General features: G+C 46.5%; 2 protein-coding genes across 5 annotated transcripts in view; one reads left to right on the top strand and one right to left on the bottom strand.

Annotated features, from left to right (window-relative positions):
• Window positions 1-19,754, top strand: part of LOC131195748 (tumor necrosis factor receptor superfamily member 6B-like) — a 29,855-nt gene extending 10,101 nt beyond the window's left edge. The window contains exons 4-6 of one of the 2 annotated variants that reach the window (XM_058177934.1): window positions 1,695-1,889; window positions 2,521-2,836; window positions 18,936-19,754. In XM_058177934.1, the coding sequence (XP_058033917.1) occupies window positions 1,695-1,889; window positions 2,521-2,801 (476 nt within the window). In that variant the 3' untranslated portion in view covers window positions 2,802-2,836; window positions 18,936-19,754. Of the gene's footprint in view, window positions 1-1,694; window positions 1,890-2,520; window positions 2,859-18,935 lie in introns of those variants that run through there. The other variant, XM_058177933.1, reaches the window with a different exon arrangement.
• ARFRP1 (ADP ribosylation factor related protein 1) overlaps window positions 3,352-24,418 on the bottom strand; it is a 71,936-nt gene continuing 50,869 nt past the window's right edge. The window contains exon 7 of one of the 3 annotated variants that reach the window (XM_058177939.1): window positions 3,352-4,665. In XM_058177939.1, coding sequence (XP_058033922.1) covers window positions 4,573-4,665 — 93 coding nt within the window. In that variant the 3' untranslated portion in view covers window positions 3,352-4,572. Of the gene's footprint in view, window positions 4,666-21,236; window positions 23,524-24,418 lie in introns of those variants that run through there. The other 2 variants (XM_058177938.1, XM_058177936.1) reach the window with 2 other exon arrangements.

Raw genomic sequence — 24,418 nt, 5'->3', positions numbered from 1 at the left:
AACGGGCCGGCATCACTTGGGAGTAGTTTGGAGGGGTGGGTTAAGTCTGAAGGATCAACCCTTCAAACGGGTGTTTCTCATGCTCAGCAATTTTAATATGTGTGACTTCTTCCTCCCTTCCTGTCTCTCTCTCTCTTTCTTCCTTCTTTCTTTCTTCCTTCCTTCCTTTCTTTTTTCTTTCTTTCTTTCCTCCCTTTCTTTTTTTTTTTTTTTTATTTGCATTTATATCCCGCCCTTCTCCGGGACTGGCTTAATAGTTTTATTAAATTTTAATTGGGGTTTTATTGTTTTAGGGTTTTTAAATTTTTAAATTTTTAATGTCGGCCTTTTTGTAATATGCTCTGTTTTAAATGTTTGTTTTTAATTGTATATATATTGAGTTTTTATCTTTTTGGCTGTACACCGCCCTGAGTCCTTCGGGAGAAGGGCAGTATAAAAATCTAGTAAATAAATAAATAAATAAATAAATAAGACTCAGGGCGGCTTACACTATGTCAAGCAATAGTCTTCATCCATTTGTATATTATATACAAAGTCAACTTTTATTGCCCCCAACAATCTGGGTCTTCATTTTTATTTTTATTATTATTATTATTATTATTATTATTATTATTATTATTATTATTATTATTATTATTATTATTATTATTATTATTATTATTATTATTATTTATTAGATTTTTATACCGCCCTTCTCCCGAAGGACTCAGGGCGGCTTACACTATGTCAAGCAATAGTCTTCATCCATTTGTATATTATATACAAAGTCAACTTTTATTGCCCCCAACAATCTGGGTCCTCATTTTTTTTTTATTATTATTATTATTATTATTATTATTATTATTATTATTATTATTATTATTATTATTATTATTATTATTATTATTATTATTATTATTATTATTATTATTATTATTATTATTATTATTATTATTATTTAGATTTTTATGCCGCCTTTCTCCCGAAGGACTCAGGGCGGTTTACAGCCAAAAAATAAGAACACAAGCAATGTACAGTTAAAACAAAATTAAAAAACTTATTAAATAATTGGCCGAGATTTAAAAACATTTAAAATCTAAAAAACCTTAAAATTCATCTAGAAATTTAAATTTAACAATTTAAAATTTAAGCCAGCCCCGCGCGAGTAAATAAATACGTTTTCAACTCGCGGCGAAAGGTCCGAAGATCAGGCACTTGGCGCAAGCCAGGGGGAAGTTCGTTCCAGAGGGTAGGAGCCCCCACAGAGACCTACCTTATAAAGGATGGAAGGCTGAGTCAACCTTGGGCCTGGTGGGACTTGAACCTGCAGTAATTGCAAGCAGCTGCTGTTAATAACAGACTGTCTTACCAGCCTGAGCCACCAGAGGCCCTATCAGGCCTTCCTGATCAACTTTCCTCCTCTCCTCTTTCCTCTCTCATCCTCTCCTCCCCTTTTCTCCCCTCCCCTCCCCTCCTCATCCCTTCCTTTCCTTCCACTTCTCCCCCCTTTTTAAGGCTCCTTCTCTTTTCTCTCCTCTCCTCTTCGTTCCTTCCCATCTTCTCTCTTCCCTTCCTTCCACTTCTCCCCCCTTTTTAAGGCTTCATTTTATTATGTTGACCGGCATTGATAAAGTCCTCCCCCTCCCGCAAGACAGCAGCCATGGAAGGTGATAGCAGAGAAAGCTAGACCTTCTCTTCTGCTCCTGTTCTTCCAGGCAACCCCCGAGAAGATACCCAGTGCGGAGTCTGCCCAGAGGGGAGCTTTTCCAGCAACCATTCAGCCAAAGAGACCTGCCAGACCCACCAGAACTGCTCCGTGCAAGGCCTTCGGGTCAGCGTACCTGGCACCCTTTTCCACGATGCGTATTGCACCGCCTGCAGGGTTGACAAAGGCTCGGAGGAGGGCTCAGGTAAGACCCCCATCCCCACCTGAGACTTACAGGTAGCCCTCAACTTAGAAACAAAACTGGGAGCAAAGTTTCCATTGCAGGCAGTTCTTAAGTGAGACATGCCCCATACTACAACCCTTTGTGCCATGGTGGTTAAGCCCATCATTGCAGTTGTTAAGTGAATCACATGGTCATTAAGCGAATCTGGCTCCCCCCCCCCCCCCGTTCTGACTTTGCTTGTCAGAAGCTAGCAGACTTTCATACCTAAGGCGGGACTAGAACTTTCTGTCTCCGGGTGATTGGCCCAAAGTCACCCAGCTGGCTTTCACGCCTAAGGCGGGACTAGAACTCACTGTCTCCTGGTGATTGGCCCAAAGTCACCCAGCTGGTTTTCATGCCTAAGGCGGGACTAGAACTCACTGTCTCCTGGTGATTGGCCCAAAGTCACCCAGCTGGTTTTCATGCCTAAGGCGGGACTAGAACTCACTGTCTCCTGGTGATTGGCCCAAAGTCACCCAGCTGGCTTTCATCCCTAAGACGGGACTAGAAATCACCGTCTCCTGCTTTCTTAAGTGGTGCCTTAAGAAAGCAAACTGGCTCTCTCAGCACCTCTTATTCGACGTGTGTTTCTCACCCGTTCTTTCTCTTCTAGGTACGGGAGACTGTGTCGAGGCAGCCCTTGACTTTGTCGCGTTCCAACTGAAGTCCCCGCGAAGGCTACGGCGTCTGTATCGTAAACTCACTCAAACTGCTCCTGGGACGGAGAAGAAGAAGCCCATCGAGGAGCTGCAGGTGGACCTTCATAGCTACCTGCTGCAGCTCAAGAACCTCCACGGGAAGGAGCAAGCGTGGGATATGGTCCAGGAAGCCCTGACGAAGATGAAGTTGGAACACCTTCTGCAGAACATCCAGAGGAAGTTCTCTGTGGGTTGATGAGGCCACTCGATACGGGGTTTACTGTATCGTAGGTATAAAATGGTTGGTCATGGATTTGTGGACTTGGATCGTTGAGTTAAAGTATTTATAAACAAGCTAGCTTTTTAAAAGAAGGTTTCCCCATCTTGGATTCGGCATTTGATTGGAAGCAAAAGGGCTACGGGAAGGAAGGGTGGCCGGTTCATTTGGCTTCTCTAACGGAGTCTCCACAATCCTGCGCAGACCCCATTAGGGAAGCAGAATAGACCCCCTTGGACCACACAGCTGCGTCCCAGAAGGAGACGCCATTTTGGAGGGGCACAATTCCTAGCAACTGCTCAGAAAATGGTGTTCACTTCTGGGACGCAACCAGGCGGTCCACAGATGCTGAGTGGGCCTTCCCTCCTTCCCCAACATCGTATCTGGAGATCTTCCGAGACTCTTCTGGAGATTTTCATTTTCAGGGTGACGGGGTGGGGAGAGTGGATAGGCCCACTGGGATGGGAAACAGGTCCAAGGCCTGCGAGGACCCGGTGGGACAGGATGGGAGGGAGATAGGGAGGGGGGAAGGGGGGCACTGCAGTGTTCCTGGGATCGGTCGTAAGGGCAAACGATCCCAAGGCTGCCATAACTTTGAAACATGGTCATAAATAACATTTTTTGTGTGTGTGTTTGGGGGAAATCTATCCTAACTTTGAATGGTCACTAAGTGACCTGTCATAACTGGAGAACTACCTCTCCACCAGTATGTATTTTTTGGGGAAATGCTGCAAATGTTTTGACCCTGTAGATCGGGGCGGGGGTGTGTGTGTCAAACTGGCGGGTCACGGGCAGGCCATGCCCACCCCAGCTCCGCGAAGGGGGAAAAACAGCACCATATGTCACGTGACGGCAACATGACACTGCAAGTTTGACAGGGGCCCCCAACTTTCTTGGGCACCAGGGACCGGTTCCATGATTTGTGTTGTGCCTCGCCCGCCCTCCTCTCCTCAGCCGGGCCCCTCCCTCCAGCTATCTCCTGCTATCTGAGCCAGAGACTGATAGTGAAGAAGAATGGCCTGGCATGCCTCCAGCCCCCAGCCCTGGCACCATGCCCGGACAGACTGAGCAAACAAACCTCCCTACAGCGTGTGAGCACGAAGCCAGCCACGAGCTAGAATTGCCGGCAGCAGATCCAGAGGAAGAGAATTTACAGTGGACGGATCCCCACTTCCGGAGAATTGAGAGGCGACGTCAGCAGAAGGAAGGGAGGGGCAGGCCTGGATAAGTGCTGAGTCATGGAGCCACACCCCATGGCCTATATAAAGGATCTGCTTTTTGGCATTCCTTCAGTCAGGCAAAGTCTCATCTGGTTGCTGAAGTCACACCTTGGATTCCTGCCTGCCCTGAGAAATCTGATAGGAATTTGGCAAAGCTGCAGAGGCTTCGTGGCCACGCTTGATACAGACTTCCCAGACCCGGCCGTCAGAGGAGGAGTGGGACACGACAATACCAGTAACCGGTCCATAGATCCAGGGTTGGGGTTCCCTGCTATTGATGATCCGAATGGAGATTATCAAAGGCTGGGGAAGAACCCAGATCCTGTTCGGTCAACATACTAACCTGTCCCTCCCTTCCAAGGTCATTATTATAACCCTATGTCTAGGGATTAGACAGAGTGATTGTTTGTGTTTGTAGGAAATAAAAGTATTTTTAATAGGTTTGCTTCTAGGACAGGGGTTCCCAACCGGGGGGGGAGGGGGGTGTGAGACAGTATTCCAGGGGATGCAACAACTTGGGTTTTTTGTTGTTAGTTGCAAAGTCGTGTCTGACCCATCGCGACCCCATGGTCAGAATGAAGCGACTGGGCCAAAGCCGAAAAGACGCTCAGCTGTGGATGTATCTGGTGGTGAAAGGAAAACTTGGGTTTAGAAGTCTCAAAATTGTAGCGTAGGTACATAATTATATGCATATAATTATTTACTTTTGTAAGGGGTGTGAGAACATATCAGAAGTGTTCTAGGGGTGCGAGCAGTGGTGGGATTCAAATAATTTAACAACCGGTTCTCTGCCCTAACGATTCCTTCCAACAACCAGTTCGCCAAACCGCTCAGAAAGTTAACAACCGGTTCTCCCGAAGTGATGCGAACCGGCTGAATCCCACCACTGGGTGCGAGTTATAGAAAAGGCTGGGAACCCCTGTTCTAGGAATTAGGTTTGTTTTTCCAGAATGTGAATTTCTCAGGGGTGACCTGTCCTCATAGCTGATCCCCACGAGAGCCAAGAACAGGTAGTCCTCGACTTACGACTATTTCCTTAGCAACCATTGAACGCTACAGCAGCACTGAAAAAAGTGAGTTACGTCCAATCCTCGCACTTAACGATTGGTGCAGCATCCCAGGGTCACGCGATCAAAATTCGGGCGCTTGGCCACTGGCATGCATATATGACGGTTGCAGAGTCCAGGGGTGGGTGGGGGGAGGGGGCAGACAATTGGTATTTGCGACCTTCCGAGAGGAACGTTCAACAAGCAAAGTCAAAGAGGAGAAGCCGGATTGGCTTAACGTCTTGTGTGATTCGCTTAATGACCGTGCCGCTTGCTTCACGGCCGCGCCCCAAAAGTTTTTTCAAATGGGGTGCGGCTCACTCAATGACCCCATAGCTTACTGACAAGACTTTGCGATCCCAGTTTGGTCGTAAATTGAGGACTACCTGTAAGGCACCCGGCTCTGAGAAAATACAAATATTTTGTGATGATTTTGTGACGATCCTTTTCAAAGGTAGCACTCACCGGCAGCTGAACAGACCCATCACTGCGTGTCTGCGTTTCTGTACTGCACATTCTGCATTGTGTATGTGTCTTCTTGACTACATTTCTTAGTCTAATCATGGCCTGTTACATTTCAAGCAGAGATAGTGCCTCTGCTTGAACTACGGTGTTGTGTCCTCCCTCGCCTCCGTCCGAGTGATGGCTTAATTAGCTGGCACTATCAGCTCTGGCAGCAGAATAGCCAGCGTCTGCAAAGAGCCTCCGTTATCTTCCACGACGCTGGTGAGTCACTCAGAAACAAACTTCAGCTCTTAATCAGTGGATTTGCCAGCTACGAAGAGACACAGCAGTGCTCACTGCTTTTATATCCTGTGGGGTGTGGCTCCATGACTCAGCACTTCCTAGACCTGCCCCACCCTTACTTCTGTTGTTCCCGCCTCTCCTGCCTACAAAACCTAGGGTCCAGCCAGGCCTGATTGCCATCAGCCGGGTCTGGAGGCGTGGCCTGGGGGGGAGGGGAAAGAGTCAGGGGACGGAGGCCTCGTTATCTCCTCCACCTGGCCTGCCTCTGGCTCCTGGAGCTGAGCCAGGGAAGCCGGTGGTCCCGAGGTAAGTCCTGACGGCCCTTCCCCCTCACTTTCCAAGTCACTTTCTGGTAGGAGGCCCAGCTCGGGGGGCGGAGACACAACATACGGTATGTGCCTCCTCCTTTTCGCGAGCAGGAGCTTCGGAGAAGTTTTTCTGCTCAACTGCTTTTTCACATTCAGGAAAAGATTACAGCAGTTGTGTAGGAAACCAAGGGAGGAAAGTGGATGGAGTAAGTGGTTGCAGAGCCACGTTTAAGATGGTTGGTTGTTTCCAGTTTATGCCATAGTTCCACTCCCGATGGCTGAAGTCCAGAGCAAGCGATATGGGGCAAAGTATTGGCGCAAAGTATTGCACAGTACAAAATATTTGGGGAATATTTGGTGTCTGATTTACTAGAGTGAAGGTTCCCAGTCTTGAGAAGAGAACATGTATAGCTCATTTGTTGCATTGTGGGATCCTTGCGCTTTCTGAACTGGGTGGTTTTATTCAGATGTTTCATGACCCGACTAGGTAACATCCCCTGATCTTAGGGCCGTGACGGTGAACCTGTGACACGCGTGCCAGAGGCGGCTTGCAGAGCCCTCTCTGAGGGCCCGTGTGCATCACCAGCTGCTCTTCCCAGTTCCTTCGTGCACATGCGTGCCGGACAGCTGGTCTTTGCGCAAAGGAAGAGCCTGGAAGAGAGTAGCTGGCCGGTGCGCATGCGCGCGATGGAACCTGGAAAAGCAGCTGGCAGAGGATCCCAGCAGCGCACAACAAATTCAGGGGGGAAGACTCAGCGGGGTGGACTTGAGGGAAGATGGACCTTGGGGTGAGGTCTCAGCACCTCATGGACTTGCTGGGTCCTTATACTTGCTGATTCTTGAAGGGCCACTCTTGTTCTCCCTACGCTGACTGCAAGAAAATGTCTTTCCGCGCTGAAAGTTGTTCCTTCTGCCTAATGTGTGTTTGGTTTGTAAAATTATTTACTACAGGTAGTCCTCGACTTACAACCGTTCATTTAGTGACTGTTCCAAGGGACAACGGCACTGAAAAAATGGGACTTACGGCCCTTTTTCAGACTTAAAACCATGGCAACTTCCCTTTGGTCACTTGGCAACTGACTCGTATTTATGACGGTTGCAGTGTCCCGAAGTCACGGGATCCCCTTTTGCAACTTTCTGACAAGGGAAGTCAGCGAGGAAACCAGGTTCACTTAACAACCTTGTGACTGTATAGCAATGAAGGTCATAAAATGGGGAGATGCTCACTTAACAACTGTCTCGCTTAGCAATAGAAATTTTGGGCTCAATTTTGGTCGTAGGTCGAGAGCTACCTTACCTTTGTTTCGAGTGATTTTGTAAATTCACTTTGTTATCAGTTGTACTCACAGCCTCAAAGACCCACGTAGATCTACACTTCAAAGAGTAGATTTTAGAACATAGATTTTATTTTTCTTAGATTTATATTTTTTTAAAGCTGTTATACATTTAAGGAACTGAAATGTTAATAAATACACTGCCTCCTGCTGTTAAAATCTTTTCTTCTTCTTGTAAAGTGTCCTAGGTATTGCTTGTGGTTATTCATCCTTCTGCCCCCCCCACAAATAACCCCTTAAAATATCTGGGGAATTCTGGGAATTGAAGTCCAAAGATTTTAACATTGCCTCTTTATTCCTGATCATTCTATCTGTGGTCAAAATAGCCACTTCCAAGAATCCTTCTCTTTCTCTGCCTGCATTTATCAAAACATCATATTAAGAACATTTATTTTTCTTACAAAAAACACACTGCTTCTTTCCTGAGCTACCCTTATTCCTGTTAATATCTATCATTACAATATTTGATGTTTTCTATTGTCATCGTTATTCTGGTGTGAGCCGCCTAGTCTCTCTCGATAGGCGGCCTATAAATTGAATAAATAAATAAAACTCTCTTATCGCTGTCGATAAGAATACAGTGGCGCCATGAGAACTACCATGTTTTCCTGAAAATATTCCCTGTCTTCTTCTTCTCCTTCTCCTTCTCCTTCTCCTTCTCCTTCTCCTTCTCCTTCTCCTTTTCCTTCTTCTTCTTCTTCTTCTTCTTATTATTATTATTAATAATAATAATAATAATAATTAAATTTCTCCCGAAGGACTCAGGGCGGTTTACAGCCAACATAAAACAGTATTTATAAATAAAATTAAAAGACAATATAAAAATCTAATTCAAATTGGCTAGCACCTATTAAAATTATTCAAAGAACAATAATAAAACCCCACTTAAAACTTATATATTTTTGAACTCCAAAATAAGCGCTTGGCCTTATTTTCGGGGATGTCTTATTTTTGGGGGGCGCATGGAGCAAGACGGGGCTCCTCTTGCCGTCTTACCTGATTTCCAGCTCTGCCTCCCTAACCCTAACCAGAGGAAAAAGCGGAAACCGGCTGCACATGCATTTAAATATTTTCAGGGAGGGCTTATTTTCGGCGAAACACGGTAGAAGCATGTCACGCATGTGAGACGCGTGCTGCTTGTGGCGATCCTACCACTGCGTTGGGCCACCCTCGACAACAGAATATAGTTGCAACAACACCTTGAACAACCTAAGGAAAAGCACAAGAGTCCAGATCACACAACGATCCTGCAGCACTCTGCCTGGGTCGGCCACCTTCTAGAAAACCTCTGTAAGGTTCAAAAGAAACGAACAAAAAGAACTGCACTTGACTGACCGGAATGCCAAAATGGGACTCGAGAAGAGGCTTGGGAAATTACAGCTTTTATTTGCACAAAGAAGAGCTGGGTAGAGTTATTCCATATGCACATAGACAGCAAACATGCAAAGGGAAAAGCCAGACCTAGGTTTGTCTAGGACAGGGGTCTGCAAACTTGGCTGGTTTTAAGACTTGTTGGACTTCAACTCCCAGAGTTCTAGGCTGCATCAACAGAGGGATAACATCAAGATCACATTAAGTCAGGGGTCTGCTTTGCTGGCTGAGGGTGTCGTGTCCCACTCCTCCGCTGATGGCCGGGTCAGGGAAATCCGAATCAGGCTTGCCTCTGCAGCTCTGCCAAAGTCCTAGCAAAGTCCTCAGGGCAGGCAGGAGACCAGAAAGTGACTTCAGCAAGATATGTTTAGACTTTGCCTGACTCAGAGAATGCCAGAAAGCAGATCCTTTATATAGGCCATGGGGTGTGGCTCCATGACTCAGCACTTATCCAGGCCTGCCCCTCCCTTCCTTCTGTTGCCTCCGCCTATCAAGTCTTCTGACGCGAGGGTCACTCCAGTCTGCAGCTGTTGGTAATTGACCTCCCTCAGGCTCACATGCTGTGGAGGAGGGGGAGGGATCTAGTTGCTCCGTTTGCCTGGGCATGGAGCCAGAGCTGGGGGCTGGAGGTATTTCTTCCTCTTCAGCCTGTCTGGGCATGGAGCCAGGGCTGGGGCCGGGAGGCATACTAGGACATTCCTCCGTGTTCGGAAGCAGATAAGAAGACCCCGGCTGAGGTGAGATTGGACGAGACACAACAGAGGGACTCTGGGAGTTGAAGTCCACAGGTCTTAAAAGAGCCAAGTTTGCAGACCCCTGGTTTAGGACAGCGATGGCAAACCTTTTCGACAAGGAGTTCCCAAACTGGAACATGTGCCTGCACAGGTGGCCGGAAACCCGATGACCAGGTGGCCAGTGCGCGGATATGCACTTCTGCAAGGAAATTCCTCCTTAGTTCTAGGTTGCTTCTCTCCTTGATTAGTTTCCACCCGTTGCTTCTTGTCCTACCCTCAGGTGCTTTGGAGAATAGCTTGACTCCCTCTTCTTTGTGGCAGCCCCTGAGATATTGGAACACTGCTATCATGTCTCCCCTAGTCCTTCTTTTCATTAGAGACCGTTCAAAGTTACAACAGCACTGAAAATAAAAGTGACTTATGGCCATTTTTCACACTTACAAGGTTTGCAGCACGTGATGAAAAAAGTCAGACACTTGGCAACTGGTTCATATTTATGACGGTTGCAGTGTCCGGGGATTATATTTTTGTGACCATTTGACCAGCAAAGTCAACTGGGAAGCGAAATTCACTTAACAACCACGTGACTAACTTAATAACTAGAGAAATTCACTTAACGACTATGCAAAGGAAGGATGTAAAATGGGACAAAATTCACTTAACAAATGTTTCACTTAGCCACAAAAATCTTGGGCTCAATTAATAGGGGCCAATTAATCAATAGGGGCCTCTGGTGGCTCAGACTGGTAAGACAGTCTGTTATTAACAGCAGCTGCTTGCAATTACTGCAGGTTCAAGTCCCACCAGGCCCAAGGTTGACTCAGCCTTCCATCCTTTATAAGGTAGGTAAAATGAGGACCCAGATTGTTGGGGGGGCAATAAGTTGACTTTTTATATAATATACAAATGGAGGAAGATTATTGCTTGACATAGTGTAAGCCGCCCTGAGTCTTCGGAGAAGGGCGGGATATAAATGCAAATTAAAAAAAAAAAATTACGGTTGTAAGTTGAAGGACTACCTGTACCGGTTAACAGAATAACCAGGTTGGAAGGGACCTTGGAGGTCTTCTAGTCCAACCCCCTGCTTAGGCGGGAAACCCTACACCAGTGATGGGAAACCTTTTAGATACTGAGTGCCCAAACTGAAAGATGGGAGCTAGATGTGCGGTGATGTGCGTAGCAGAGACCCGAAGACCAGAACATCCCAACTTTGGCAGTGCGGCAAGAAGTAAAATCTTTCTCTTTCGTGAGCTTCTGTTTAGACTTTGCCTGACTCAGAGAATGCCAGAAAGCAGATCCTTTATATAGGCCATGGGGTGTGGCTCCATGACTCAGCACTTATCCAGGCCTGCCCCTCCCTTCCTTCTGTTGCCTCCGCCTATCAAGTCTTCTGACGCGAGGGTCACTCCAGTCTGCAGCTGTTGGTAATTGACCTCCCTCAGGCTCACATGCTGTGGAGGAGGGGGAGGGGTCTAGTTGCTCCGTTTGCCTGGGCATGGAGCCAGAGCTGGGGGCTGGAGGTATTTCTTCCTCTTCAGCCTGTCTGGGCATGGAGCCAGGGCTGGGGCCGGGAGGCATACTAGGACATTCCTCCGTGTTCGGAAGCAGATAAGAAGACCCCGGCTGAGGTGAGATTGGACGAGACACAACAGAGGGACTCTTGGAGTTGAAGTCCACAGGTCTTAAAAGAGCCAAGTTTGCAGACCCCTGGTTTAGGACAGCGATGGCAAACCTTTTCGACAAGGAGTGCCCAAACTGGAACATGTGCCTGCACAGGTGGCCGGAAACCCGATGACCAGGTGGCCAGTGCGCGGATATGCACTTCTGCAAGGAAATTCCTCCTTAGTTCTAGGTTGCTTCTCTCCTTGATTAGTTTCCACCCATTGCTTCTTGTTCTACCCTCAGGTGCTTTGGAGAATAGCTTGACTCCCTCTTCTTTGTGGCAACCCCTGAGATATTGGAACACTGCTGTCATGTCTCCCCTGGTCCTTCTTTTCATTAGAGACCGTTCAAAGTTACAACAGCACTGAAAATAAAAGTGACTTATGGCCATTTTTCACACTTACAAGCTTTGCAGCACGTGATGAAAAAAGTCAGACACTTGGCGACTGGTTCATATTTATGACGGTTGCAGTGTCCGGGGATTATATTTTTGTGACCATTTGACCAGCAAAGTCACCTGGGAAGCGAAATTCACTTAACAACCACGTGACTAACTTAATAACTAGAGAAATTCACTTAACGACTATGCAAAGGAAGGATGTAAAATGGGACAAAATTCACTTAACAAATGTTTCGCTTAGCCACAAAAATCTTGGGATCAATTAATAGGGGCCAGTTAATCAATAGGGGCCTCTGGTGGCTCAGACCGGTAAGACAGTCTGTCATTAACAGCAGCTGCTTGCAATTACTGCAGGTTCAAGCCCCACCAGGCCCAAGGTTGACTCAGCCTTCCATCCTTTATAAGGGAGGTAAAATGAGGACCCACATTGTTGGGGGCAATAAGTTGACTTTGTATATAAATATACAAATAGGATGAAGACTATTGCTAACATAGTGTAAGCCGCCCTGAGTCTTCGGAGAAGGGCGGGATATAAATGCAAATTTTAAAAAAAAATTACGGTTGTAAGTTGAAGGACTACCTGTACCGGTTTAACAGAATAACCGGGTTGGAAGGGACCTTGGAGGTCTTCTAGTCCAACCCCCTGCTTAGGCGGGAAACCCTACACCAATGATGGGAAACCTTTTAGATACTGAGTGCCCAAACTGAAAGATGGGAGCTAGATGTGCGGTGATGTGCGTAGCAGAGACCCGAAGACCAGAACATCCCAACTTTGGCAGTGCGGCAAGAAGTAAAATCTTTCTCTTTCGTGAGCTTCTGTTTCGTCGTTTGCAGGGAAACAGAAGCTTCTGAAAGAAACGCCCTGGAGATCTGACCATGTGCGCCAGCAGAGAGGGCCCTGCGTCTCACCTCTGGCACGCGTGCCATAGTTTGCCATCATGGCCCTGGACCATTTCAGACCAATGGCTGCCCAATCTCTTCTTATAAACCTCCACTGCTGGAGTCTCCAAAATCCTTGAAACTTACAGAAAACGTAAGAATTAACTAAACACTTCTTTCAAATTGTAAATGCGCACAAACAAACTCAGTTAACACAATGTAATTATTATAACACTAATTATAACACTCACAGTTCAAACAAAGACACTTGTTGTGTCTGCGCCCCCCCGAACCGGGCCCCCTGCCAGAAAGTGACTTGGAAAGTGAGGGGGAAGGGCCGTCAGGACTTACCTCGGGACCACCGGCTTCCCTGGCTCAGCTCCAGGAGCCAGAGGCAGGCCAGGTGGAGGAGATAACGAGGCCTCCGTCCCCTGACTCTTTCCCCCCCAGGCCACGCCTCCAGACCCAGCTGATGGCAATCAGGCCTGGCTGGACCCTAGGTTTCGTAGGCAGGAGAGGAGGGAACAACAGAAGCAGGGGTGAGGCAGGCCTAGGAAGTGCTGAGTCATGGAGCCACACCCCACAGGATATAAAAGCAGCGAGGGCTGCTATGCCTCTTTGTAGCAGGCAAATCAACTGCTTGACTAGAGCTGAAGCTCTGTTTGTTGACCCATCGGCATCAAGGGAGATAACAGAGACACTTGGTAGACGCTCGCTAGTTTGCTGCCAGAGCTGATAGTGCCGACTAATTAAGCCATCGCTCGGATGGAAGTGAGGGGGGACAGAACAACACTCAATTCACGATACTGAATTTAATCAATCCTTTCTCAGGGGTCAACACATACTCACACCCACAGCCCTCAAGTGCCACACACTAGAACCATCCCACTCAAGTCCACACCAAGGACCAGTCCCCTTTTTCCAGAAATCTCTCTGTACGTTTCATTACCAAGCTAGGTAACATCATTAGTGCCAGAAGGGAATGGCACTTGCTCTCACTCCCTTCTAGCACTGATGGTATTACCTAGCTTGGTAGTGAAACGTCTGCAAGAAAACAACCCAGCTTAGCGAGCACCAAGGTCCCTAGACTAGAGAGATCCTTTGAGAGTTGCCAGTCAATTCTCTTCCTCCCAAGCAAATGATCTCTTGGCTCTCAGGAATGCAGCCCCTCCGTCCTTGGAATCCAGATCACATTCCACTACACTTTGGCTGCAGGGCTGCAGTGGGTGGATGGCTGAAGAACCCAGATAAACCCAGCTCTCTTGGTGCATCACTTGCCCCGTCGATCAGCCCCAGCCCCAGCATCTCCTCTGTGGAGTTGCAAACACAGGTAGGTGGTCCTTGACTTACAACCGAAGGTGGTATTCAGCCGGTTTGGCAAACCGGTTCAGGCGAACCGGTTGTTAAATTTTTGCACCGTTTGGAGAACCGCGTAATCGCACCACTGGCTGGCCCCGCCCAGCCCGGCCATCCCCTCCCAGTGACTCCTTATCTCGCCTCAACCTCCTTGGCCACGGCATAGCAGCTGCTGCTCTCTGGCTCTAGGTCACTTGCCTCTGCCATGTGGCCCCAGCGGCCCAGCCCACTTGCCTGCCTTCACCCTGGCCTCCCACGCAGCCTAGCTCCCTGCTAAACCTTCCTTCGCCATTCCCCACTGCCTCCCATGCGACCCTGCTACCTGCCTGCCTGCTAAGCCTTTCTTCCTTCATCTCTTTGCTGGTGCGAACAGCCTGCAGCTGCTGCCTCTTTGGTTACCTCTTGCAACAGAAATGTCTGTGTCAGAGGCAGAGGTGGGGCCAAGGCAATCGGGGAGTGAGGTGAGGACTCCAGAGCCTCCAGAGGCTGACAGTAGTGAGGCAGAGGAACAGGAGGAGCCTGTTCCTAATGCATGCATGAGAAGAGCTGCTAGAAAGCAAGAGCAACTCAAGCAAAGAGGACGACTCAGGAGTAAGGCCAAGAGATGATTGGCCCCTCCCATAAGGCTTAAAAGACCAGCAACGGGGTTTGGGCTCTTTGCCGGAAAACAACGTTGATAGCTTCGTCTTGTTGCATTTATGTTGTATCGATGTCTTCTGAACTTTTGCCAAGACAGGCCTTTAGCAGTTTGCCTAATTGGACCAAGGTTGGTAATAGGACTGAGGAATTTGTGTTGGGAGGAATTTTTCTTTAATTTAGTTGAGCTGCGCTGGGAATGAAGTAATTCTCAGCTGTTCGAATAACGTTTGTTCATTTTTACACTGACTGAGTTTCCTACTACCTCCTTGGGCCTGGGTCACAACACAAACCAACTCAGAGAGCACCAAGGGCCTGACCATTCAAGGTTTAAAATGGGTGCTTTTTAAACATCTCCTAAGGCCAGTCGAGGGCTGCTGCCTGCTTCTTGAGTTTTCAACTACCAAGAAATCAGGAATCTGAGTCCTTCATTTGTTCAATTGCATAGCGTTGTTTTGAGGAAAACTTGTGTAGGGAAAAGAGAAACAGAATTTTTTTTACTTTTTAAGAAAAGAGGGAATGTTCTGTCTCCCTCCCCACTTCAGACTGAGCTGGCCTTCAGCCAGTGGATTCACAGCTCTTATCAGTCCTGGCAGAGAAATCGCAGCTGCTCATGTACCAAGACTTTCAGCTCTTTTTGAAACAGTTCAGCTAAACTTTTGCTTCCCGTGGAGTGAGAGCAGTCCCCAAAGCTCCTTATATATCCTGTGGGGTGGGGCTCCTGCCCCATCCTTCCTTTTGATGACGCCGCCTCTCTAATCTTCTGAAGCGCGGGTCAATCCAAGCTTGATTATTATTATCAGCTGGGTCTGAAGGCGTAGCCTGGGGAAGGGAGGAATCAGGAGATGACGGCCTCATTACGTCCTCCGACTGGACTGGTTCTGGCTCCTGGAGCCGAGCCACAGGAATCGGTGCTCCCGAGGTAAGCCTTACTGGCCCTTCCCTCTCACTCCCTGAGTCACTTTTGGGCATGGGGCCAGGTTCGGGGGCTGGAGTCACAACAGGGAAATAAATGTGGGGTCCTTGGTGCTCTCTGAGCTTGGGGGCTCATGCACAGATGATGTTACCTAGTTGGGTCATGAAACGTCAGCAGGAAAACAACCGAGCTCAGAGAGCGCCAAGGACCCCATAGTCCTCCTCCTCCTCCCTCCCTTCTAGCACTGTTGATGTTACCTAGTTGGGTCATGAAACGTCTGCAGGAAAACAACCGAGCTCAGAGAGCGCCAAGGAGCCCTCATTTCAACCTGAACTACAGATGATGGCATGAGGGGAAAAAACTGTAACTAGGGTTAAAATAGAAGGCACCGATCCGTTTGAACCGAGGGGGTCAGAGTTAAGGTGGAAGTTGGGGCTGGGAGGGACCCTATGCAGGAGGAATTGGCTTCACAATCCGTCGGCTCAGTGGTGGTCGGGGATTGAAACACTAAAGGGAATCTCTCTCCCGCCGTCCGTCTTGAGTCCGGAAGCAGGTGGAAGGCGTAGACATTTTGGGGTGAGGTAGCCACCTTTCGTTCCTCTGAGGAGCCCCCGAGGGAAGGAGGGGAGGGTCTCCGTCCAGTTTGAACGGAATGGGAGGCAAGTGGCAGTTGGCCCTTTTCAGGTGGGGAGGGGGAGGAGAACCTCGAATTCCTGAGCATCCGAGCCTGTGAATATACTGGATATGAAATACTAACGATCGGATGGTCATTTCGAAAAATCCCTTCGTAGCGAGCACCTAGAAGCCCAAGAGGAACGTAAGTGCCAACTTTCAAGTTTGTAGGCTATACCGTTCTGGAGAATTCGTGAGTGAGTGGTATTTGGCTTTTATATATATATAGATTTGATTCGATTCAATTCGATTCTCTATTCCGTTTTCTATTCCACTCTACTCAACTCTATACTCTATTCCCTGATCTGTTCCTTTCCTTTCCTTTCCTTTCCTTTCCTTTCCTTTCCTTTCCTTTCCTTTCCTTTCCTTTCCTTTCCTTTCCATTCCATTCCATTCCATTCCATTCCATTCCATTGTCTCGTCTCGTCTCATCTCGTCTCATCTCGTCTCATCTCAACTCATCTCATCCACTCCACTCTTTTCTCTATTCCCTGATCTGTTCCTTTCCTTTCCTTTCCTTTCTTTCCTTTCCTTTCCATTCCATTCCATTGTCTTGTCTCGTCTCGTCTCGTCTCGTCTCAACTCATCTCATACACTTCATCAATTGTGTTGTAAATGTTGTACCTTGATGAACGTATCTTTTCTTTTATGTACACTGAGAACATATACACCAAGACAAATTCCTTGTGTGTTCAATTACACTTGGCCAATAAAAAAATTCTATTCTTTTCTATTCTCTTTTCTCTATTCACAGATCTGTTCCTTTCCTTTCCTTTCCATTCCATTCCATTCCATTCCATTGTCTTATCTCGTCTCGTCTCGTCTCAACTCATCTCATACACTTCATCAATTGTGTTGTAAATGTTGTACCTTGATGAACGTATCTTTTCTTTTATGTACACTGAGAACATATACACCAAGACAAATTCCTTGTGTGTTCAATTACACTTGGCCAATAAAAAAATTCTATTCTTTTCTATTCTCTTTTCTCTATTCACAGATCTGTTCCTTTCCTTTCCATTCCATTCCATTCCATTGTCTTATCTCGTCTCGTCTCGTCTCAACTTATCTCATACACTTCATCAATTGTGTTGTAAATGTTTTACCTTGATGAACGTATCTTTTCTTTTATGTACACTGAGAGCATATGCACCAAGACAAATTCCTTGTGTGTCCAATTACACTTGGCCAATAAAAAAATTCTATTCTTTTCTATTCTCTTTTCTCTATTCCCTGATCTGTTCCTTTCCTTTCCTTTCCTTTCCTTTCCTTTCCTTTCCTTTCCTTTCCTTTCCTTTCCTTTCCTTTCCTTTCCTTTCCTTTCTTCTCCTCTCCTCTCCTCTCTCCTCTCCTCTCCCCTTTCACCCCACTCCACTCCACTCCATTCATTTCCTTAGATGTGCAGAGTAGCTGAACCGATATAAGGGGGAAGAGAGGGAAATCTGGCTTTGCTGATGGGAGACTGATTACCTTACTGGCCATTTCATATGTTCAGAACAAGCCGTTCTTGTTGAGATCTTCCGAGGCAGCCTAAAACTTTTTGATGCCTGCAGATTCCCCCATTTCTCGCTCAATGGTGCTGCAAAAATCCAAAGGGGTCACCCGTGAAGGGAACAGCCTCTTCCCTCTCTCTTCTGCTCCGTTCCGCCGTATTTAAATCCTGCATCAGCCAAGCCGTTTTGCAGAGGCAGCTCATAAAACCTTTGGCCTTTGAACCACAGGTAGTCCTCAACTTACAGCCGTCCGTTTAGTGACGGTTCGGAATCTTGACGGCACTGAAAAAAGCGACTTTTGACTGTTTTTCACCCTTACGACATTTGCAGCCTCCCAGGGTCACGTGATCAAAATTCAGACGCTTGGCAAACTGCCTCGCATTTATGACCATTGCAGTGTCCCAGGGTCACGTGATCCTGTTTTGCGACCTTCTGACAAGAAAAGTCAATGGAGGAGCCCGATTCACTTACTAATTGAACAACTGGGTCCTTGAGTGGCTCAGACTGCTAAGACAGTCTGTTATTAACAGCAGCTGCTTGCAATTACTGCAGGCTCGAGTCCCACCAGGCCCAAGGTTGACTCAGCCTTCCATCCTTTATAAGGTAGGTAAAATGAGGACCCAGATTGTTGGGGGCAATAAGTTGACTTTGTATATAATATACAAATGGATGAAGACTATTGCTTGACATAGTGTAAGCCGCTCTGAGTCTTCGGAGAAGGGCGGGATATAAATGCAAATAAATAAAAAAAACTGAAGTGATTCACTTAACAACTGTGGCAGGAAAGGTTGTAAAATGGGGGAAAACTCACTTAACAAGTGTCTCGCTCAGCAACAGAAATTTTGGACTCCATTGTGGTCGTAAGTCAAGGACTACCTGTATACGTATCAGTGGTGGGTTGCTACCAGTTTGCCCCAGACAGGTGAACTGGTAGCAGCGGTGGCAGGAGACTCCGCCCACCTACCCGGATGTCTCTGCACATGCACAGAAGCGCAGAAGCGCCCATGCGCCCACAAGCAAACTGGAAGCGACAGGATTTGAAACCCACAACTGGTACATATGCGTGCCAGGAGGAGGAGTGAGAGACGGAACCTCAGTTTCCTTATAAATTCCAAAAAGGGAAACTGCATTTAGTTGCAACCACAATCGTTTTCTGAGATAAGATGACGAGACATTTTGTGTAAGCGGGTTGTGACAATTTTTCTACGGACATTTGTCTGTAATTGGAGTTTGACAATTTTTGATGTAGCAGGAAACCTTCTTGCGAATCTTTTCCTGCTTTGAGAAAAAGGTCTGGTAGTAATAATTGCGCTTTCTTTTTCTGGCTTTCCTGCTCTAGAATTGTAAGAAGAGGAAATTTCCATTGTCTGAAGAATTTGCACAACTACAAACCATCTAGAATTTCTGGGAAAGTGAATCGATTTGACGACCTTTTCAAGAAAATGCAAAATCTGTGCCAGGTAACAAATGTAAAGATAATATTTCCAATGCAGAGCGAATGAGCAGATGTTTAGTATAATGTTAAGTCTGGTGATACCATCCACCCGGTTGCAGCTAAATTAAGCAGGCATCTTCAGTGGAAGTTTATCTTGAAATCGTGGGAGTGACGGCAACACGTAGGGTTGTACGAATAGAGGAAAATGTTTATAGTTCAGGGTTGAGCTGTGAGGTCCTCGGTGCTCTCTGAGCTCGGTGGTATTTTTGCAGAAGTTTCATTACCTCATTAGATACTGAACGCAAATAGCAAACTAGATCCCAAAGAAGGAATTAACTCCGACAAACAGAGGAATCACCAAGAAAACTCCCACAAACGCTGGTATTAGAGGGGCTGCCACGGAGAGGAGGGGGTTGGACTAGAAGACCTCCAAGGTCCTGTCCAACTCTGTTGTTCTATGTTCTATGATAGATGAAGTCACTTCTATATAAACCTCACTCCCTTCTAACATTGATGAGATTACCTAGTTGGGTAATGAAACTTCTGCAAGAAAACAAACAACCCAGCTCAGAAAGCACCAAGGACCCCATAGCCCTCCTTCTCCTCCTCTTCCTCACTACTACCACCACCACTCCTTCGCAAACATCACTCCCTTCGTGCACTGATGAAGATAGCTAGTTAGGTAATGAAATATTTGCAAAAAATGAAGCTCAGACAGCCCCAAGGACCCCCCCCCCCCAGTCACCGTCATCCTTCTCCTCCTCTCTGCAAAGTCCACTCCCTTCTATCACCGATGATGTTTCCCAGTTGGGTCATGAAACATCTGCAAGAAAACAACCAAGCTCAGAGACCATCAAGGACCCTACAGTCCTCCTTCCCCCCCCCCACCTCCCTCTCCTTCTCTTCCTCTCCACACATCCCACTCCCTTCTAACCTCAATATTACCTAGTTGGGTAATGGAACTTCTTCAAGGAAACAACAGAGCTCAGAAATTACTAAGGATTCCGCAGAAAGAGAAACCCAGATAAGCAGGGATTAACAGCAGACAAACAATCAAGTAGAAAACAATGCCCTGATCAAGGAACTACCAAGAGGGGGGGGGAGTGCGGGAACCACACTACTAGGAACACTGCCAGTGCAAGCAACTACATATAAAAAGGGAGCAAACTCCATATGCCTTAATAATAATAATAATAATAATAATAACAGAGTTCGAAAGGACCTTGGAGGCCTTCTAGTCCAACCCCCTGCCCAGGCAGGAAACCCTACACCATTTCAGACAAATGGTTATCCAACATCTTCTTAAAAACTTCCAGTGTTGGAGCATTCACAACTTCTGCAGGCAAGTTGTTCCACTGATTAATTGTTCTGTCAGGAAATTTCTCCTTAGTTCTAAGTTGCTTCTCTCCTTGATGAGTTTCCACCCATTGCTTCTTGTCCTGCCTTCAGGTGCTTTGGAGAATAGTTTGACTCCCTCTTCTTTGTGGCAGCCCCTGAGATATTGGAAGACTGCTATCATGTCTCCCCTAGTCCTTCTTTTCCTTAAATTAGACATACCCAGTTCCTGCAACCGTTCTTCCTATGTTTTAACCTCCAGTCCCCTAATCATCTTCTTTGCTCTTCTCTGCACTCTTTCTAGAGTCTCAACATCTTTTTTCTTCATCCTTCATCGTATACTAATGATGTTAGCTTGATGGGTAATGAAACGTCTTGCCAGAGAGCAACCACCCAGGGTTGTCTCCATGTTCCGCTTGGGGCTTCTTAAAAAATCACGTAGCATTTCCACACTGCTGTTCTCCACCCATTTCAGAGTCAACAAAAAACTAATTGGGTGTAAAATGTCTGAATTGCTGAGCCGTGCTTTTGTTTCAAGTCATTGGAAACCGAATCGCAAGAAATGTTAGTACCGCTTTATAAATCCTTAGTACGGCCAAATCTTGCATCCAGTTTTGGTCACCATGTTACATAAAAAAATGTTTAAACTTTGGAAGAGCAATTAAGATGATTAAAGGCCCAGAGTCAAAAACACACGAAGAACAGTTGCAGGCTTTGGGTATGGCCTGTCTAGTTAGAAGAAGGACAAGTGGGGATATGACAGCAGAATTCCAGTATTGGAGGGGCTGCCCCAAAGAAGAGGGAATCAAGCTATTCTCCAAAGCACCTGAAGGTAGAACAAGAAGCAAGAAACAAGACGGTACTTACGGGACCGTCTGCTGCCACCGAATGCCTCTCACCGACCCGTGAGCTCTCACAGAGAGGGACTCCTCAGGGTGCCGTTGGCCAGGCAGTGCCGACTGGCGACACCCAGGGGAAGGGCCTTCTCTGTGGGGGCTCCCACCCTCTGGAACGAACTTCCCCCAGGACTCCGCCAACTTCCTGACCTTCGAACCTTTCGCCGCGAGCTTAAGACACATCTATTTATCTGCACAGGACTGGACTAGAATTTTAAATTTTGAATTTGGTTTTAATGGGATTTTATTATTTGTATTGCTATTTTTAAATATTCGGCCTTATGTAATAAGTTTTTTAATTGATGTTTTATTTTGTATTTATATGTATGTTTTTATCTGGCTGTAAACCGCCCTGAGTCCCTAAGGAGATAGGGCGGTATAAAAATGCGAAAAATAAAAATAAATAAAAATAAAATAAAGAAGCAACGGATGAAAACTAATCAAGGAGAGAAACAACCTGGAACTAAGGAGAAATTTCCCGACAGTGAGAACAATTAATCGGTGGAATTGCTTGTCTTCAGAAGTTGGGTGTGCTCCATCACTGGAGGATTTTTAAGAAGAGACTAGACAGTCACGTGTCTGAAATGGTATAGAGTCTCCTGCTTGAGCAGGGGCAGGGGTGAAATCCAGCAGGTTCTGACAGGTTCTGGAGAACCGGTAGCAGAAATTTTGAGCAGTTTGGAGAACCGGCAAATACCACCTCTGGCTGGCCCCAGAGTGGGGTGGGAATGGGGATTTTGCAATATCCTTCCCCCGCCACGCCCACCACAGAACCCGTAGGAAAAAAATAATAATTTGGATTTCATCACTAAGCAGGGGGTCGGGCTAGATGAACTCGAAGGTCCCTTCCAGCTCCGTTCTGATCGATTGAATCTCAGGCAATCTTTAACCACCTTGAGGCCGCCCTAAGAATCCAGGTGAAGCTTTACTTTAATGCTGTCTCTCTTACTAGCAGGAGAGGGGACTAGGAGGCCCAAATTCGAAGGAGATGTTGTGTATCCATGCAAGTGGAGAAGAGCTTTTAGTAAAGAAAATGGGGAGCCTAATCAGATATATGGGAAGGAACCCCAAGCTTGTGGTCCTAGGAAGTTTTGTTCTCAGCCAAATGAGCCGAGGGACCCCCTGTTACAATGAGTTTATCCCCGTATGAAGGCATGACAAATGAGAAACAGGGTTTAGTTTAGTTTAGTTGATTTTATTTTGATTTATTATTTTATTTATATTATGATGATGATGATGATGATGATGATGATGACAGTATACACAGCAAGGGACGCGGTGGCTCAGGGGCTAAGACAGCTGAGCTTGTCGATCGAAAGGTCGGCAGCTCAGCGGTTCGAATCCCTAGTGCTGCCGTGTAACTGGGTGAGCTCCCGTGACTTGTCCCAGCTTCTGCCAACCTAGCAGTTCGAAAGCATGTAAAAAATGCAAGTAGAAAAAATAGGGACCACCTTTGGTGGGAAGGTCACAGCGTTCCGTGCGCCTTTGGCGTTGAGTCATGCCGGCCACATGACCACAGAGACGTCTTCGGACAGTGCTGGCTCTTCGGCTTTGAAACAGAGATGAGCACCGCCCCCTAGAGTCAGGAACGAGTAGCACATATATGCGAGGGGAACCTTTACCTTTACCTTTATACACAGCAAATGAGATAACTGTGCTGGATTTCGTATCACAGATCGCTAGATCTTCCCAAGTGTTTAGGACTGCGTGATGTATCGGCGAATTATGCAAGCAGATCCCAGTAAGGTGGCCTTCTACAGCTGACCAATGGTGATCTTGTCAGCGCCAATTGCTTTTAAGTGCTTGCAAAGGTCTTTAGGCACAGCTCCCAGTGTGCCGAGTACCACTGGAACCACCTGCACTGGTTTATGCCAGAGTCTCTGCAATTCGATTCTCAAATCTTGATATCTGGTGACTTTTTCAAGTTGTTTCTCATCAATTCTGCTGTCACCAGGTATAGCAATGTCGACTATCCACACTTTTTTCTTTTCCACAATCGTGATATCCAGGGTATTGTGTTCCAAAACTTTTATCAGTCTGTAATTCGGAAATCCCACAATAGTTTTGCATGCTCATTTTCGATCACTTTTTCAGGCTTATGATCCCACCAGTTCTTTGCTACAGGTAGATGGTAGTTGTGACACAAGTTCCAGTGGACCATCTGAGCGACTGTGTTGTGACGTTGTTTGTAGTCGGTCTGAGCTATTGTCTTACAACAGCTCAGTATGTGATCAGTGGTTTCATCCGCTTCTTTGCAGAGTCTGCATTTGGGATTTTATTTATATTTATTTTATATATTTATATTTATATTTATATATATGTTATTATTATTATTACTGTTATTATTAGGGCCGTAATAGCTCAGGCTGTTAGAAGCCTGTTATTAGAACACAGCAGCCTGCAATTACTGCAGGTTCAAGCCCGGTCCGAGGTTGACTCAGCCTTCCATCCTTTATAAGGTAGGTAAAATGAGGACCCAGATTGTTGGGGGGGCAATAAGTTGACTTTGTAAAATATACAAATAGAATGAGACTATTGCACTGTAAGCCGCCCTGAGTCTTCGGAGAAGGGCGGGATATAAATGTAAATTAAAAAATATATATTATTATTTTATTTTATTTTAGACTTACTTGCCACCCATCTCACTTCGACTCTTAAGATTTGAAGCTCTAAAAACTCTAAAACTTCAGTCACACCTCCCCTGGTCAGTGTTGTGACCCAGGCCCAAGTAGGTAGGAGGAAACTCAGTCAGTGTAAAAACAAACAAACTTTATTCGAACAGCTGAGAATTACTTCATTCTCAGCGTAGTTCAACTAAATTAAAGGAAATTCCTCCCAACACAAGTTCCTCAGTCCTATCACCAACCTTGGTCCAATTAGGCAAACTGCCAAAGGCCTTTCTTGGCAAAAGTTCAGAAGACACCGATAAAAAATAAATGCAAGAAGGCGAAGCTATCAATGTTGTTTGCCAGCAAAGAGCCCAAATGCCGTTGCTGGTCTTTTAAGCCTCATGGGAGGGGCCAATCATCTCTTGGCCTTACTCCCAAGTCGTCCTCTTTGCTTGAGCTGCTCTTGCCTTCTGGCAGCTCTTCTCATGCGTGCATTAAGAACAGGCTCCTCCTGTTCCTCTGCCTTACTAATGTCAGCCTCTGGAGG

Source organism: Ahaetulla prasina, chromosome 3, assembly GCF_028640845.1.
Source record: "Ahaetulla prasina isolate Xishuangbanna chromosome 3, ASM2864084v1, whole genome shotgun sequence".
In the NCBI taxonomy this organism is placed as follows: Eukaryota; Metazoa; Chordata; class Lepidosauria; order Squamata; family Colubridae; genus Ahaetulla; species Ahaetulla prasina.
The sequence above is the reverse complement of the archived record's forward strand: the minus strand, read 5'-3'. Positions and strand labels throughout refer to the sequence as shown.